The sequence below is a fragment of the Barbus barbus genome (assembly GCF_936440315.1).
Source record: "Barbus barbus genome assembly, chromosome: 30".
NCBI lineage: Eukaryota > Metazoa > Chordata > Actinopteri > Cypriniformes > Cyprinidae > Barbus > Barbus barbus.
In genome coordinates, this window is record NC_136758.1 from 25,170,905 (window position 1) to 25,190,374 (window position 19,470).

At 37.1% G+C, this 19,470-nt stretch overlaps 1 protein-coding gene across 1 annotated transcript in view; it reads right to left on the bottom strand.

Annotated features, from left to right (window-relative positions):
* Positions 1-19,470, bottom strand: part of LOC306850333 (neuronal PAS domain-containing protein 3-like) — a gene marked incomplete at both ends in the record, with an annotated part of 314,937 nt that overhangs the window by 150,655 nt on the left and 144,812 nt on the right. The window contains one exon of the mRNA XM_079385905.1: positions 4,619-4,701. Within this exon, the coding sequence (XP_079242031.1) occupies positions 4,619-4,701 (83 nt within the window). The remainder of the gene's footprint in view (positions 1-4,618; positions 4,702-19,470) is intronic.

The following is a 19,470-nucleotide window of genomic DNA, read 5'->3' on the forward strand; positions in this document are numbered from 1 at the left end:
CTGAGGCACTTGGTTGAAAACCTCTGATCTAGGCCTACTCACGTGAATTAATGCATGTTTTTTTTTTTTTAAGTGTTCTTTTTTTTGAGGGGGGGGGTCTTTTTATTTAAAGATAGTAGAAAGTGACAATAAAATTAATTAATGCATTAAATTAATTAATTACAAAACAAATACGCGCCACAGGCCAGACTTGAAGTCGTTTTCCCACGCATGAGCACTCTAAACGTAGACTAACTACTGAACTACTCTAAAACACAAATGCTTCCCAAATAGGCTACTTACAGTAAGGACAAACTTTGCATGCATGAATATCACTGCATTAGATTACAAAATATCAAACCATGTGGCATTTACATGAAAAAGACGACAGCATAAGCACTTTTGAAGCAAAAATGTTCACAAAATAAGTTTGTTAGGTTATAAATAAATGGAATCAAAAGTCCACTTTGTGTTTGTAAAGTGAACTTGAGGAGAACTGACTTCATACAAAAGTAGCAATTAGATAATTAAATGTAAATGTAAAAGGGAGCACAGTATCATATGCTTGCAGACGACACTGGCTTTAATATTCCTATGCAATGATATTCACACATTTTAGTGTGACTTAAGTGTCAAAATTATTTCTGTGGACACTTGCTTTCTAATAAATGGATTTTTAATTAATTAATTTATTTATTTTTACAGACCAAAACAGTCTGTCATGATAAAAACACACTCTTTCTCTTTCTCTCTGATGTTTTTAAAGCACTGCTCGTCTGATGGTGGTCAAGGTCAGACCGTATGGCGGCTCCCAAAACATGCTTGATCATAAACATTTAGCGGCTTTGTAAACTATCCATTAACTCACGGCTAATTTACTGACTAGTCTTATCTCCCAAAAAGAACGAACAAAGGTTCAGTCTCTCTCAGTGCTGCGTGTCTGTTACCACTGCTTTTGCCCTTCACAGGCAGCTAAGCTCTGCTCTCCCTTAAAACCAAACCCTGCATCTATAATTCATCTCTTGCTAAGCATGATCTGGGTGATATAAATGCTATTATTTAGCCGGGCGGAAGTGTGGAGCGCTTTGACAGAGGACTTCTGAGCTCTCCGCTAATGACCTAGCGCTGCTGTCAGAATCAATCCGGCCCGCTGCCCACGCAAATGACAATGCACTGTGGGAGTGGACATAACGGTCATTTCTGTGGCCCGGAGCGCCGGTGCAGCCGTGCTGACACCACCGGGACCGTAACACCCTCAGGCCAACAGAGACGCTATTGGAGGAAGAGTAGGGTGCTGAAACACATAAAATGTCTTAAAGGTACAGTAACGATTTATTTACTGTTGCAGGAAATCTTGCAAAGTGAATAATGCTCTGTTTTGATATTTACCTCTTTGTATTGGACCAGAAACAGGCCTTTTCTAAAAATACACTAATTTTGTTTGGGAGTTGTGGCAGAAAAAGACACTATCAATATTATTGTGCCATGCCATTATATAGTAGTGAGAAAGTAGAGCGCCACAACAGCTGCCTTCACACATACATGCATATTAAACAGCTAATTGATTATCCGGGTTGACAAAACTCAGTGCAAAATGTGTTCAAGCTTATTTGTGCACAAACAAAGAGGCATGGAGGGTTTTCTGTGCTGAAATTTGGTTAATGGTTCAGCTGGCTCACATAACATCAAAAAAAAAAAATTAATTTCAAAATATTTAAACTACACATACTGTGCAGTCATTTCAGGTTTATGTTATCTTAAGCAGCATTAAGATGACAAAAACTGCATTTGCAACACATTTCAATTCCATTATTTGAAGCATTTATGGATGCAAAACAATATATGTAAGGTGGGAAACAGTATTAGACCTAAGGTGGGACTTAATTGTCTTAATTCCCCACCCTTGTGGTTTTGGTTGCAGCAAAAAGATCACATTTACTGTCACTCTGCAAAAATCCAGTCATTTCAATAGGAATAGCTGCAATTTAGCTAATGTGACCATACTTAGTAAAATCAATTTAGAAGCCAAGAGAGTTACTAAATTTTAATGGGAAAAAAACACAAAAACAACTTTTTCTTTCAGAATAACATGCTTCGATGATTCAATTCAATTAAAAAATAAAAAATAAATCCAGGAACACAAATTAAAAATAAAAATTCCATGTTGCCTAAATTGCACCACTACTTCTTGACATAACTACTTTTTGTCATTTGACATAACCTTAAAAACAATATACAGTAATAACATATAAAGTCTGTACTTTGTCATTAATAATTCCTCTTCTGCACTCTTATGGTTCCACGAAGACCTTTAACATCTTCAGGACCTTTCAATTCCATAAAAAGGTTCTTTATAGTGGAAAAAGTTTCTTTGGAGTTTTAAAATGTTTTGTACACTAAGAAAAATAAATGATTCTTTTAAGAACTGTTCACTGTTTCCCAAGTCACTGTTACTAGTTTAGAAATAATACACTGAAGTGATATGAAAATGTTATAAACAAACCTGGAACTAATTCATACTTCAAAATTAACCAATGAGAAACCCGTGTCAAGCAATCCGAACGAAGAACTTGTGCTAAACTATAATATCGTTCAAACAAACAAGACCCAAACGAGATACGAGATGCGATGAGTATAACTCCATGTAAAAGCACACATGCATGAGCGTGTGTATTTATGCGTAGCGTCCGTTTGCAGGTGAAGGCCAGTTAGCAGCTCTTCCCCCACATCCTCTTTATTAAACGCTATCAAACATGGTTTAAGCGGTCTAAAATTAGCCTCGGCGCTCAACAACTAATGACTGCCTTGCACCCATTATTAGTTCATTTTCTTCAGATCAATCACCAGCCGAGCATGCTTTTTTTAAAATGTCATCCTAAAACTTTTCACAATCAATTAAGCTGAAGATTAATGGGGACAATTTGCCAGGAACAAGTCCTTCCTTGAAAAGGCCACGCCTCAACAGACTTCCAGCCTGGTATTGGTGTTAATTATAAATTTCCGCTTTGCTGTCACACACTTAACCTGTCGTAAGGGAATAGCGCTGGCAGTCCGGGGACCGGCGAACCGCTATTTAAATATTCCTAATCCGCTTTTTTGGACACAGGTGACTGGTGTGAATTGCGCTTTTCGTTCTGTGTCATTAAAACGAATTTGAAAGGACATCAGTGCTGTAGCTAAGCATGGATAAAAAAGGCTTTTTTCTACCCTCTGAGGTGAAATAAGAAAAATCACCCCCCTTGAGCCTTCCAGAAACACCGGTAGACTGAGGAAGTGAGTCATCCTTCATTTACTCGCATGCTAAACAGCTCAGAGACGCCACATATGTCCTGAGACAACAGACCTGTAATCTCTAAACACACGCATTAGTACATCTGTGTCGGATTTCATTCATCCAGGTCATTGTGGAACACCTGCTAGAACTTATTCATAAGCAACTGGATTTTGCTGTTCATCTTATTAACTTACTTATGAATTATTTACGAACAACAGATTACTAAATGTCCGACGTCAAAGACATTCAAGATGGGAAAATATAACATTTCATGCTTTCTTTAAGTCCTCCTTGGTGTGCAGTACAACTTATAAACATCGTAATTACGTTCAAGTAACTTTTTTAGGTCAAGATGTAATGCACAAATTGGGCAATTTGATATTTTTTCCTCTCCTTTTCACTTCTCTCTTGTAAAAGTGCTAGTAAAACAAAATGAAGTGAACAAGATTCACACAAAATACTGCCACAGAATATCTGGCAACTGTAATTCGTCATTTTTGGAACTTCTTCATAAGTGCTTTTTTTATAAAACAAGTTTAACTTAGAAGTCAACACTCAAGGAAAATGTACAAACATTAACATAATGATCATATCTATTTATCTCATAAATAAGAGTATAGACATGACTTGCAAGGCATCATCATATTTGTCAAGAAAAATAGCATGCAAAACCTGTGTGACCATGTGAGAAAATAAATTGAATAATTAAAAATTAGTGCTGTCAAATGATTAATCGCGATTAATCGCATCCAAAATAAAGGTTTTGTTTGCATAACATATATGTGTTTTGTGTATATTTATGCATATATAAATACACATACAGTGTATATTTTGAAAATATTTACATGCATTTAGATGTCTATGTTTATATTCACATAATTTATATTATAAATAAATATATCTAATATATAAACATTACATATTTTTTCTGAAATATATACATGCATGTGTGTGTATTTATATATACATAATAAATATACACAGTACACGTACATATATTATGGAAACAAAAACGTTTATTTTGGATGTGATTAATCACGATTAATCGTTTGACAGCACTAATAAAAATAAATAAAAACCAGCTCAAACAGACCTTGTGACCCCTCTTCTCAAAAAAGTAAATAAATCAATTTTAAAATTAAATTAAATTTAAAAATCAGCTCATACAGACCTATTTTCTTTTGCCTAAATAAAAATAAGAGCATGAATCCATACAAACCTGTGTGCATTACATAATTTATGCATTTAAAATATGCATAGTATGATCTTCATACCCAGTGTTGATTTCATGTTAGTCCCAACCCAAGAACATCAGGGTGTTTTAGATGAACAAAGACAGTTGAAACTATTGGAATCTCATCTTACCTGCAGGATGTGGCTGCCAAGGTGAGGCTCAAAGATCTCCGAGGCAACAGCGCTGGGGCTCCGCCTCCGCTGGGACCCGATAGCTGCGGAGAGAAGCACACAGCATGAGCGCACTGTGTCGGCACATACACGCACACGCACACGCACACACACTTCTGCTTTAAATCCGAACCGACATGGAAACGGAATCCGCCTGTGCGATTTTAAACAGATACGGTAAACTGTTGAACAAACACTTCCGCCCCAATAATACTAAGCCCCCGGTACTGTAAATACACAGATGCAAATCAAAGCCACGGAAAGGCTCCCTTCTGCATATTCAACCGGGCTCGGCGCTACAAAGCCTGCTGTTTATAGCAGGACTAATATCGCCACATCCATTGAGCTGCAAAGCACCCGGAGAACAGCGCCCTCAGGGCATTTTTTCCAAGTTTCCAACTTTAAAGTCGACTCAGGCTCTGCTAAAAAATGGCCTGGGGTGATTTCAAACTTAACAGACCTTGTCCCACCAGAGCTCATTATAGAGAATTTTATAACAAAGTGCTCTGTACTTAATTTTCCAAGCCTAGCCAGGCGTTCGGGTAATGTTGCTGAATTAAGTGCAATTAATGATGTAATAAAGCACTGAACGGCCATTAAGGATTCTCAAGGACCAGCAGCAAACAACGTTTGGCGTTCAGGGAGGGTGCAACAGGGACAGGAGGACGTCGTGTCCCAGGTGAGCCTCACGTGAGGGGCCGAGACACAAATGAGAGGCCTATGTCCTTCAGAGAGCCTCAAGCTGGGTAAACACACTTTTCCCCTTCAGTAATGCTTTCAGCGGTAAGCCCTGTGTCCGCCCCGGAGGAACGTTTGTGCCGCCAACATGAGCGGGAAGGGCAGCGGCAACTGGAGGAGAGAGAGAGAGAGACGGGCTCTCAGCTCTGTCCCTGGAGTGCCGGGGTCAGTAGCCGCCGCTGCGGGTGGAAACACAAACAGTCCCGAGCCAGTGGGACTCGGACACGGTGGCTCACAGCGCACAGCAGAGGGAGCTCTCACACTCTGAGGATCACACAGAAAACATGCACACATACCTGTACATCAAATACTGGGTGACACATGCATTCATGCACACGCAATCAGTACAGCCTGACGCTCAACACACGTGTGCTTAATAACACACTAGAGCTTTTGGGAAAAACGTAAGTCTGTCTGATGTCGAGATTGGTTCGAAAAGATTTGGCAACACAAACAGGTCCAAAATTGATGCTTGGCAAAAATGAATATGAATTAAACTGGAAATCAACAAGTAAATAAAATTAACCTGCAGTGAGAACTTTAACATAATACATGGTAACATATTTAATTGTAAGCAAACATTTACTGTGAGTTTTTTCCCAATAAATAAAAGAAAAGAAAAAAAATGAAAAGAAAACAAGTCCCACACAATACAGTAAATTCACTGTAAAATACACTAAAACAAAATAAAATTTCAAATAAATTGAAAAAGAAAATAAGTCCCGCACAACACTGTAAAGACATTGTAAAATAAAATATAATATAAAGTATAAATATAAAATTTAATCAAATTTAAAAGAAAATAAAAATCTTGCACAATACAGTAAAAACACTGTAAAATATATAATAAAATTGAATTAAAATAAAATGTAAGACGCCCCACGCAATACAGTAAAAATGCTGCAAAATCTAAAATAAAATTAATAAAAATAAAAACATAAAATAAAATTGAATTAAATGAAAAAAGTCCCACACAGTACACTACAAATACAGTAAAAAAATAAATGAAACAAATAAAAATAAATCAAATAAAATGCAACCTGAACTGAACCCAATTCTAGCAGACATCTGATCCCAAACACCAGCAGTCCAAGTAAGTCAATGAAGAATATACCAAAGTTAAGAGGTCACTTGACCAGCTTCAAATTACCCTCCTCTCTGTACTTAAAGACGACATCTCCAGACAACAGCTCTCATCATACAAGGACCCTCGCTTAAGACCACCGCATGGAAATCAGCCACACGTCCTCCAAATTCCTTGACCTTGAGGAGCTTTTCAAACTATCAACTCTGCAGTTAATATTTCATAATGAAAAATGTGAACATGTTGAACCGCAGATGATCTTATCGAAACCAAGTGGGTTGAGTCTTAAAGCCTAATCTGTCGCATTTTGAGACCTCACAGCTTCAATGCATCTGTTAACACAAACATAATTTCTTCACTGCACTGACATAAAAACCAATCCAGACAGTTTTCAAGTGCATTGAAAACATCAAATACAGGAGTCTTAAACTACTCTAATGTCCCCTGGTTTAAGCACACTCAATACTCTCCAACGACAAGACTATGCGACTGTGTCTCCATCCCTCTGCACAGCCGGTCGAGCAGCCAGAGAGATGAATATAATTGCATATTGATCTCAGGAATTATGCTCTATTAATCTGCTTCATTTTGCTTGTGACGCAAATGATATATGAATAAAGAGCTCGCGGGAGCACAGAGGCAACACAATGTCTGTCCTGCCATGATTCTCCATAATACATCTTCTCCAGTTTAGCTCCCTGCCACGCCAGATTGAGCGCACACAAATATATTACGCCGGAAACGCAAGCAAATACATCACAGCTGCCCTAATAAGGCCCGCACAGTACAGTAACAGCACTGAAGAATATACAAGATTGGTGTATTGAGAACTGGGATTTTGTCAAAGACATAGAGGCTGACGGTATTTCATTCAGAGTATTGCAATTCCAAAAACGCAATATTCCAAAGTCCTTGACGCCAATTCGTGAACATGCAAATGGACAGTCTGCATCAGATATAGACTAATGGCATTTTATTATGAGACAATATTGTTTCCATTTGACACTTTCAATATGTAACACTAGTCCTCAATACCCGCCACGCCACAAACAGCATTTGGTGCAAGACTGCAATAAATGCAATTTGTTACTCGCCGCAGTGGCAATTTCAAATCGCTTGCGCTATTAGAAAGTCAATTTAACTTTCACTTTTATAAGTCAACATTATTGCAATTGTTAATTTATTTCTCATTGAATGCGAAATTGGCAGCAAGGCATCAGACTGTCATTTTAAATCTGCAATAATTTCTTGTGAAGCTTAGACCTCTTATTCCCTAGTCCTGGATTATTGGAGCTAAATGGGGGTCTCTGGCTTCACCAAAGGCTCAGGGGCAGGTACTGTTACACAAATTGCCAATTCAATTAACGGAGTGTAGATGCTCAGCAGGATGGCTATTTTGGCAAGTGTCAGGCCTAATTCATCAAGCTGTCAATGCTCTCGCGGTCAGAAGCCACGGACAACGTCAAAGCCATGGACGGCACAATGGGAAGTCGCATAATCCGGGGAAACTCATGTGTTAAGGAATGCTAACTCACATGCTAACCGGCCACATTGAGTCTGTGGCAATCAGACGACACTTTCAGGATCAAACCGGGGCTGTGAAAATGTTTTCCAGGAACTAGGGAATATCAGTCAAAAAAAGGTTCATTTCAGAAAGTAAATCTGTCCCTCGACACAACTCTTTTTTTTTTTTTGTACCAGCAATGTCTAATGTTTAACTTACTCAATTCACACGCGAAGAGGTTAGCCAATCATAACAGCCATAAAAAGTCATTTGCATATATAATTCTTACATTCAAAGTAGAAAAAATATCATGTTTACTCATGAAAGAGAGTGTGAAAAATATTCACAGAAAAATGAAGAGTGTTTTTTGTGTTTCAAGAAACCCTGATTTTTATTAAAAGTAAACTTTAAAATCGAAAAGAAAAAAAATGTAGGCTATGGTCCATAACACAAAATGTATTTACAGAAGAAAAAAGATATTAAGGTATTATAAAATATTATATTATGGGTGTTTTCACACCTTTAGGTAGTTCAAAAACATGGACTATCACTGAAAGTGGACTTTAAAATTAAATAATAATAATAATCAGAAATTGTGTGAAATGACCCATTTTTCACTTACATGAACAGATGCATTTGCAGTTGAAAAAATATATTATTTTAAGGTTTTCAGACTTAAAAATACTTAATTAAAATATAATTAGTTTAAATTATATTTGCTTATAGATTAAGATTTATATTCACCTATACCATTAAAAGTAGACTTTACAATTGAAATATATTTTACTTGTAGAAATGGATACTTTTCCAGCTGATTAAAGGTATTAAGATATTTATTAAGATATTATATTATATTAAGGATGTTTTTAGACTTATAGTTGGTTTGTTTTGTTCCTAAAAGTGACTCGATTATTATATTTATTATTATAATATTAGAATAATTATTAATTATTGTCGAATCAGAGGTGGTCTCAGGTTTGTTTTGTTGCGGATCCAAGTGTGATTGTTGAGTTCATATACATCTAAAAAAACAAACTGATGTTCTGAATCAAATGTAGTGGTAGAAGTAGTAGTAAAAAAAAAAAGAAAAAAGTAGGATAGTAAATGTAGGATAGGATTTAATCTTTTGCAAATAAATTTGTTCATGTAATGTTACTGTACCAGAATAAAGCATTTGGAGGAGAGAAGATAAGTAAAAGGGATTCATAAAGTCAAGTGAAAAAGTCTGCTGAGAGGTGGAGTAAGTTATTACACGCTAAAGAAAGATGCAAACAAACATTTTCTTTCAAATAAGGTAGGATCAGGAGACTACATGGGGTCATTTCTGATTTCATGGTGACTTTAAATTACATTTCTAATTAAACTGCTTTAAACTGAACAATGTCAGATTTCTCCCATGTTTCACCTGGTTCATTTGCTTCAACGTCTGCTCTCATTAGACAGGAGTGAGTCCCGTCACGCCGCAATTGATAAAGCTCAAGGTGATCTCTGGTCCATCGTGCACACACAACACAACATCTCCTGCACTTGTGTAGTTGCATGTAAAAGCGCAGCGAGTTAATGAAATGATGAGACCGAACAGAACACAGCATGTCATTAACTTATTCACAAAATTACATACTCTTCTTGTTTCATTGTTCGGTCGTCTTTGAACACAGCAAATGTCCCTCAAAGAGGAGGGCGGAAACCCAAGCCAGAGAAACTCTTCATCGCAAAAAAGCCATGCTGATATTCACGAGATTATAAAGCAAATACCACAATACTGAGAAATCAGGGCAAATGGAAATTAGAGTTCAACGTTTCACTGAATCCAAACCCTTCATTAAAATCTACATTAGGGGAATTCAATTACACTTCCAAATGTCTACATTTTCTTTTCAGAAAAGGTCCTGAAAATCAAAACTTCAACTGTTTCAGGAGCCAAATGGTCATAAAATGAAATTGACATTGTGCATTTCAGGCATACTCATCATAAATATGCCAAAATAGGGTTACTATGTATAATTTAATTGCATTGAATTCACACAGATATATGCACAAAATACACAATAACTTACTGATACAATACATAAAAAACAGTTTGAATTGTGTGAAACGTTAAATGAACTTTAATATCTCAGCTGCTCTATATTACAAAACACTGTATGTATTGATCTATCCAAACAATTCAACAGTAATAATCTATATTTTCCTACATGTCAAATTTCCCATTGGTTTTCCTTCCCACCCGGTGTCCTTCGATCCATAATCTGCCTCTAATGTTTTCACAGGCCAAATGTAATTAAATAATTTACTGTAGTCTGGATAATGACAGGGCCGGATCGCTCTCCTCGCGCAGGCCTCTGAATAAGTGATGCCCGTGAAGACGGAGGTTGAAACATTTGTTTTAATTAGTTTCTTTTAACGTCTTTGACTGGTTTAAGTTTTCATGATGATGTGTTCAATAATCCATGCTCATCTTTTCTCCTCATTTATATCATCAAAATTTAAGCCGCTTCATTCTGCGCTAATGACGCCTCGCTCATCCGCTCCCTCTCTTTCCCTCTCTGTAGCTCTGCTCCAAAACCTGCCCTTCGTAGACAGTTTTTGAAAGACCCTATGAAATCAAAAAATGGGTTTTGTGGCTTTTAATCCATGTCTGTTAATGATTAATGTCCTGCACAACTGTTCAAATTCCTGTTCAAATAGGAAATACGCCAACACAAAAAAGATCATTTCTCATTAATGGATTTCATGGAATTCCATGTCTATATACAGTCTGGGTAGATTACTTGCAAATTTTAGTCCATTGCTGATTACAAATTACATGACGAAAATTACACTTATTAGCTAGTGTAGTCTGACTACTTTTTGATTGCTTTCAGATTACATTTGACCTAATTTGTTCATCACAAAGATTTGGGATTATTGTGTACCATATTGAAAAAAAGGAAAACAAAAAACAAAAACAAAGCGAAAGGAAATTGATTTTATTCTTTGTTATCAATATCATGATCAAACATTACATTAGGGTTTCCTAATCTGGGCTTCATGAAAAAGAAAAAAAAAAAAACTGTAGGTTGTTGATGAAAAACTGATAATTAATGATAACAATTAATGTTAATGTGACAATGTGACCACCAACATCAGAAAATCATGAACATGCAAATATGCTGTTAAATTACTGAAATCTCAAAGCAGACTTTATGGAAATATTTTAGGTCAAAGGGGTTCAGCTCTCAATACCTTTGGGAATCATTACATTTTAAGAACAAACATTTAATAAAGATGAAAACACGACATTACATAGCCAAAGTCTGAAATATGTTTGTCCAGACTTCCAATATTAATAATTAGTGGAGGTCACTGGATGCATCGTCGTTGCATTTTTGAATTTTTTTGAGTTGGAAATTTTGAAGTTGCAATAAATTATAAATAATGTACTGCCATTGTGAATAATATGTAATCATGTAATCCATAAAAATAACTAATCTGATGATGAGCATTATATATTTATACACATGCTGTCAAAAGTTTTTGAACAGTAAGATTTTTAAAGTTTTTTAAAGAAATCAAGAAGTCTCTTCTGTTCAGCAAAACAGTAAAATTCTGAAATATTGTTACTATATAAAAAGTTTCCTATTTGAATATATTTTAAAATGTAATTTATTCCTGTGATTTCAAAGCTGAATTTTTAGCATCATTACTCCAGTCACATGATCCTTAAGACAGTTATTATTATTATTATTATTTTGTTGAAAACAACTGTATAGAATATTTTTTAGGTTTTTTTGATGAATAGACAGTTCAGAAGAACAGCATTTATCTGAAATATACATTTTTATAAATGCCTTTATCATCACTTTTGATCAATTTAAAGCATCCTTGCTAAATAAAAGTATTAATTTCCATAACCCCCCCCCAAAAAAATAGAATTTTGTCTTTACTGTTCCAATACTTATGGAGGGCACTGTATATATATATATATATATATATATATATATATACACACACACATTACAGTTTCAGGTGATCTACAACTCCAAATCTTTCATAACAGTTATGTTGTTGTTTTCATGCAGAAACATGTATTTATCTGCACCATAATTACCTCTGTAGCAGGAAGTCACACTATTGATGCATTACATAGTAAGTGTAAATCCAAAGCTCCCAAACCCTGTTCATTAGTCTGTCTGTGTTCAGCCTCAGTGTGACTAGTATTATCTCTGTGCCTAAAACACACGTACGGTGCGAACGTACGCAGCACAAGTGGAAATCTCCAGCTCAGTTGCTACGGAGATGTTAGATTACACCTTGAAGAGGCGCTCAGTGAGGAATAATTGTCTATGGAAAGCTCGTAGAGGCTCTGAAGTCCCCACTGAAGTGATTTGGTATTTTATCATTGTGCTATTTCCTCTCATCAAGAGCAGAAACAACTGTGTCAGATCCGGAGATAAGAGGGCCGGGGGAGCGCGGGACACAAGCTCTCCAGCTGACAAGCACTGTCCACTCACGATCCATATCAAAACTGACGGAGAGCGAGAGAAAGAGAGCATCATCATACTCACAGCTCGCATTATCCTCAAAGCAGAGCCATTTCAAGAACAAAACCCATTCATTTCCATCGCTGCAGCAAAAAAACCCCAGGAAAAACCAGATGGTAGTAAAACACAGAGAACGTACACCTGCTGTTTTAACTGGAAAAACTTGAGAACGCTGAATGTTGGAGCTGGTCATTTGACGGTGACTAAAGATAATGGTGAAAGACAAGGCCGAAACCACACTGTGATTTTTGAAGCATATCGCAGGTCAATGCTTTTCTGTCAAGTCACTCACAAACATTCCTGCTGAAAAACCAACTTAAACCACTGAAAAGTGGCCAAAACACCTCTAAACCTGTTTTTGGACCAGCCTGACCATGCTTCATATATACAATTAAACAAGTTAAACGCATATATGACTATTTGATGAGAAAAGTCCCTAAATGACATTTCTAAGACATTATAATACTTAAATTTATTTATCACCTCTTTAAAACATTCTTAAAAATAATATTAACCAACAGTATCAATCCAATCAAATCACATCGTCTTAAACATGAAACAACATCCATAACGTTTTTTTTTTTTTTTTTTTTTTTTTAAGTAAACTGGATTTCCTTGCTTGTAAATTATCATTTAAAGACAATATAAAAATTGGCAATTTTGTTTCTTAAAAAATGTATCTGGTCTTATTACGGATGAAAAAAAGCTTTTCATAATCATCCATCAAACTATAACTTTTTCCACCTCTAAAACAACTCTCCTTTTTTTGTGTGTGATCAAGGCCATCTGAGTGGAGAAAAATAATTAGAGCTGTCAATCAATTAAAAGTATTACAAAAATTAATTACATGACAAGCTGAATAATTAATCAAATTAATTGCATATATGAATATCTGCTGAGAAAAGACCCTAAATGAAAACAATTATATGACATCTTATTTTATTTATTTTTTTTTACTTAAAAAAAAAATCATATTTAAAATTTGTTGTAATTTTTTTTTTACGATTTAAAAAAAATATTTCTTTAATCATAAAAAAATGTATAATTCAATTGATAAAACAGCTTTAAAATTACATTAACCAATAATATCAATTCATTCAAATCCTTTTTGACTCTCACATTTTATCTTCTTCAGGATACAGAATCGTGTACAAGGTCAGTTTGATTTCATGTAGACTTTAAGGATGCTGTGCTGCTCTCTCATTCTCACGAAAGGCTGATGCTTTATTCCGACACCTCCGAAATGCGTATGGATCTTTAGATCCTGAGAGTCCCGGTTGCTAAATGCAGCTATCGATAGTTTGCTCTGACGAGGAAAGGCAAAGGAGGATGAGATATTGACATTGACCAGCCCAAGCAAGGTCAAGTTCAGGGGGCACCGCAACTGAATCAATACCACGGGATGAGCAAAAGAAAATAATGGGGGAAAAAAAGCCTCATCTAATTTGGAAATGCATTCATTATGGCAAACCGCATTAAAGCACAAGGCAGGCTGCCTGCGCTGCCCTCCAGTGCAGCCATATAGATAAACAATCCATTACCAAAGTGCAGCAGCGGCCTTCAGAAAGAACAAAAGATGGAAAGCACCAGGCCCAGACGGTGTGTCACCAGCCTGTCTGAAATCCTGTGCTGACCAGCTGCCCCCATCTTCACACAGATCTTCAACAGATCACTGGAGCTGTGTGAAGTCCCCTCATGCTTCAAACGCTCCACCATTATCCCTGTCCCAAAGAAACCCAAAATTACTGGACTTCATGACTACAGACCTGTGGCTCTAACGTCTGTAGCCATGAAATCATTTGAAAGACTGGTTTTGGCTTATCTGAAGGACATCACTGGTCCCTTATTGGACCCTCTGCAGTTTGCCTACAGAGCAAACAGGTCTGTGGATGATGCAGTCAACATGGGACTGCACTTCACCCTGCAGCATCTGGACAGACCAGGGACTTATGTGAGGATCCTGTTTGTGGACTTCAGCTCTGCTTTTAACACCATCACCACGGAAACCCTTCAGAATAAACTAACCCAGCTCTCCGTCCCCACCACTGTCTGCCAGTGGATCAAGAGCTTCCTGACAGACAGACAGACAGCAGTTAGTAAAGCTTGGTAAATTCACATCCAGCATTCGTACCATCAGCACTGGAGCTCCTCAGGGCTGCGTACTCTGCCCACTGCTCTTCTCCCTATACACAAATGACTGCACCTCTAAAGTCCCCTCTGTCAAGCTCCTGAAGTTTGCAGACGTCACCACACTGATCGGACTCATCCAGGACGGTGACGAGTCTGCTTAAAGGCAGGAGGTTAAGGAGCTGGCTGTCTGGTGCAGTCTTAACAACCTGGAGCTTAATACGCTCAAAACTGTGGAGATGATCATGGACTTCATGAGAAACCCCCCTGCTCTCCCCTCACTCACCATCATGAACAGCACTGTGACTGAGTCATTCAGATTCCTGGGCACCACCATCTCCCAGGACCTGAAGTGGGATATTCACATTGACTCCATTGTCAGAAAGGCCCAGCAGAGGTTGTACTTTCTTCGCCAGCTGAGGAAGTTCAACCTGCCACAGGAGCTGCTGAAACAGTTCTACTCCGCCATCATTGAATCCATCCTCTGCACTTCAATAACTGTCTGGTTCAGCTCAGCTACCAAATCTGACCTCAGAAGACTACGGAGGGTAGTCCGTACTGCTGAGCGAATCTCCCCACTCTCCGAGAACTGTACTTATCCAGAGTGAGCAAAAGGGCTGGTAAAATCACTCTGGAACCCTCACACCCAGCACACTCCCTCTTTGAGCTACAGAGCTCTGAGCACCAGAACGACCAGACAGGAACAGTTTCTTCCCTCAGGAAACACTCAACAATAAACATGGAACACACAACTATAATACATTATCCATTCACCACACTCACTTATTTTATTTTTATTTTCTCATTTCTAATTTGCACATACTTGACCTGTACATACATAGTTGTCTATATTATATATTGTGTTTTTGCTGCTTCGTACATTGCCTATTTGGATATTTGTATATTATTCTTTTATTATCTGTGTCCTGTCCTGTTGCTGTCTTTCTGTTGCACTGTGGAACTTCTGTCACGACAACAAATTCCTTGTATGTGTAAACATACTTGGCCAATAAAGCTCATTCTGATTCTGATTCTGTTCAGAAACCAAACCGAAGCCGGCCAGGCCTGCAGGATGCGTGCTGCGGGACGGTGGAGAACTGGACCGGATTCAGACTGCTTTCAGACTTGAGAAGTGTGGAAAAAAAATAACAAAATGCCAACGTTTCTTAGTGTTTTCTTGCAAAATGAAGCATACTGATTGGTGGATTTCCGTAGGTTTGCTGAACAAGACCCAGAAATCCTGAAGCACTTGGTCAGCACTTGACTATTAACTATGCTTACACTGTTTAATAATTCACACGCTGATGAGGCCGAGGGAGAAATTCTCAGCATGGATGATCCAGTCAAACGGAATACAATATTAAGACATTAATACAAGTGCTACAGAAAATAAAACAACTTTCCGAATGAAAGACCAGACTTTTCCACTTTCCTCTAGTTTTCTTTGCACTGAAACACATAACGGCGGATGTCATGGTTGAGGTGTGTTCTGTGAGGGGCTGAAGGAACATCAAGGCCGCTCTATGTACCATGAAGTCTGTGTTTTCCAGACACTTTCCTCTCACAGCTCACGATGGAAGCATTACATGCATCTAACAGATACAACACTAAAACTGCCCGCCTCACACCGTCTCACCGCACACACATCAAAACATGTGCGCTGAAACGCCGCCATGTTGTCCTCCACAGATGTCCTTGACTTCAATACATCCTACCTGGCAAAATTCCCAAGACTAAGACAGTTAAGAAGATTCTGTGTTAATGTGCAGTCATCAAAAAAAAAAAAAAAGATCTCATTAATATCTCAATAGTTTCTCCTAGGCTGAGATCTTCTCCAGAGAAAAAAATTAAAAATATCCAGTAATCTCACATGCATCTCCTCTAGTGTGCTCTAATTTATTATATACTAACATAATACTCTTTATAAAAATGTGCAATATGCCTGTTATGGAAAAGCAGCAACCATTAATTATTTTTTGAACAGTCAAAAAGAACAAATTTTTGGAACACTATGACTCACTAAAATCACTTTAAATCCATTTAATTTCTTAACAATCTGATACATTTATTTTCAATTTAATTCTATAATTTTTTCTGATAATTTAGAACATATATATTTTAATATACAGTGTCCTCCATAAGTATTGTAACAGTGAAGACAAAATTGCTCTGTTGGCTGTGGAGTCAAGACATTTGCAAATATGATTAAAAGATGAATATGAGACAAAATTACAGAATGTCACATTTTATTATTAGCCGTTTCAACAAATACATGTTTTACCAAATAAAAAGAACAGCACTTTTAGAGTTTCATCCCACTCATTAATGTGAACATAAGTATTGGGACAGTTGAACGAGGCAGATATAAAAGATTAAAAACTATTATTTAGTTGCAGATCCCTTGCGCACAATCACAGCAGTGAGTGTGTGACCCATAGACATCACCAGACTCTTGCTCTCATCCTTTGAAATACTTTTCCCAGTCTTCAATGCAACCAATTCCAATTGTTGTTTGTTTTGGGGAGTTTCTGCCTTTACTCTCCTCTCCAGCTGGTGAAATTCATGTTCAATCGGATTTAAATCTGGAGATTGACTTGGGCAATCTAAGACTTTCCATTTCTTTGCTCTTATAAATTCCTTGACTGAACTGGCAGGGTGTTTTGGGTCATTGTCCTGATGCAATATGAAGCACTTCCCAATGAATCTGGTGGCATTTTCTTGAATATTGGTAGGCAAGATGGTTTTGTACCCTTCCAAATTCATTCTGCTACTGTCATCATACATTAAGTCATCAGTAAAGTTGAGAGGGCCTGTTCCAGAGGCAGCCATGCATGCCCATGCCATGACACCACCTCCACCATGCTTTACAGATGAGGCTGTATGCTTGGGATCATTGCAGTTCCCTTTTTTTCTCCACATTTTTGATTTCCCATCACTTAGATAAAGGTTCATCCTTGTCTCATCGGTCCATAAACAGTTCCAAAACTCTTCTGGCTCACCTTTGTGCTTTTTAGCAAACTCTAATGTTGCCTTTCTATTTTTGGTGCTGTCAGAGGTTTGCATCTTGCTGTGTAGCATCTGTAATTCTGTGTCAAAGTCTCCTGAGGACAGTAGATTGTCAGAGCATCACCCCAGCTTTCTGGAAGTTGTTGGTGTTTTTACAGACACGTCTTTTAGGGTTCATTTTCACAGCTTTTATGATTTTTCTGTCATCAACTACTGTTGTTTTCTCAGCCGATCAGGTAGTTTTTGGTTGCTGGTGGTTTCCAAACTCTTGATTTCTCCATGCCCTTTGTTTTTGCTAGAGCTCTAATTGACTTCCTCTTTTCTTTTAGCATCCAAATTGCTTGCTTTTCTCTCAAAGTCAGTTCCCTCATCTTCATCCTGGTTTGTGTGCGTCATCATCGAATGCAAGATTCAGAATACAGAAGTAATGGATATAACTGATACGACACATTCCCTGCTTTTAACATCTGAAGAATTAATGCAACAGGACACAGCTGATCACTTAGAAAGACCTGTGAGGCAACTGCTTCAATACTTATGCTCACAACAGATAGGGGGATGAAACTCTAAAAGTGCTGAACTTCTTAGCTGGTAAAACATCTATGTGTTGAATCACCCAATAATAAAATTATACATTCTGTAGTTTTGTCTCATATTCATCTTTTAATCATATTTGTAAATGGCTTGACTCCACAGCCAACAGAGCAATTTTGTCTTTAGCGTTCCAATACTTTTGGAGGGCACTGTATAAGTAAGAATAAAAAAGTATAATAATATATAGTATTATATTAGTAAAACTAAAAAATGATTAATAAAAAAACTAAAAGCTTAACATTTTCATGTTATTTCAGTTGAAATAATATGTATGTATTTATACAGTATATATATATATATATACAGTATATATATATATATATATATATATATATATATATATATATATATATATATATATATATGTATATATATATCTTGGTATATAGTATTAGTATATAGTATTAGTAAAAAAATCAGGAAGAAATGAACAAGAAATACTGACCCCAATATGTATGTAATAAATAAATAAATACAAATGTATATTTTCAGGTGATTTCAGTTGAAATCGTATTGACCCAAAATGAATATATATTCATCTAAGTGGGGAAACATACTGTATTCAATGTGTTATACTTCAATAAAACATAAGTAATAACTTAATTAAGTTTCCTAAGCTATGAACAATGAACACCTGAGCAAAAAAATCAAATAAAGGACAGAAAGGAAATGACAGTGTAAGAAGACAGAGTATAGACCGGGCACATTGGCCTTATAGCAGAATGATGCCTTAAAAGGGTGGCTAATCGCTGTGTGCAATCAACAGAGGGTGAGCAGATACGAGACTCAGGCGTCACGCTATTGAATCTATAACATAGATGATTACAGACACATTCAGACTGCACAGAACAACCTGTAATGCCACGGCAACTGGAGTAGTCGGCAGAGAGAGAGAGAGAGAGGTGTAGAGGTGGAAGACTGTACATAAGCTGCGGCGCTCAGACATTGAAAGGCTGATGTTTCAGGCTGCCAAACAACATAATGAGTCATTGAGGCAGAAAAATATTAGCACCAGGGGAATATTTGGAACGTCTCTGGGAGAGAGTAATTAGGAGCTAACCCACAATGACATGATCCAGTGAGGAGAAGAGAAAGAGAGAAGGAGGAAGAAACAAAGAGAAAGAAAGAGGTCCTGGATCTGAGCCTCGGATTACAGTCATGAACAGCGCTTTATGTTATGACGCTCACACGGAGGCTTACAAACTCATACAGGGTGAATCAAACTGACCCAAACAGC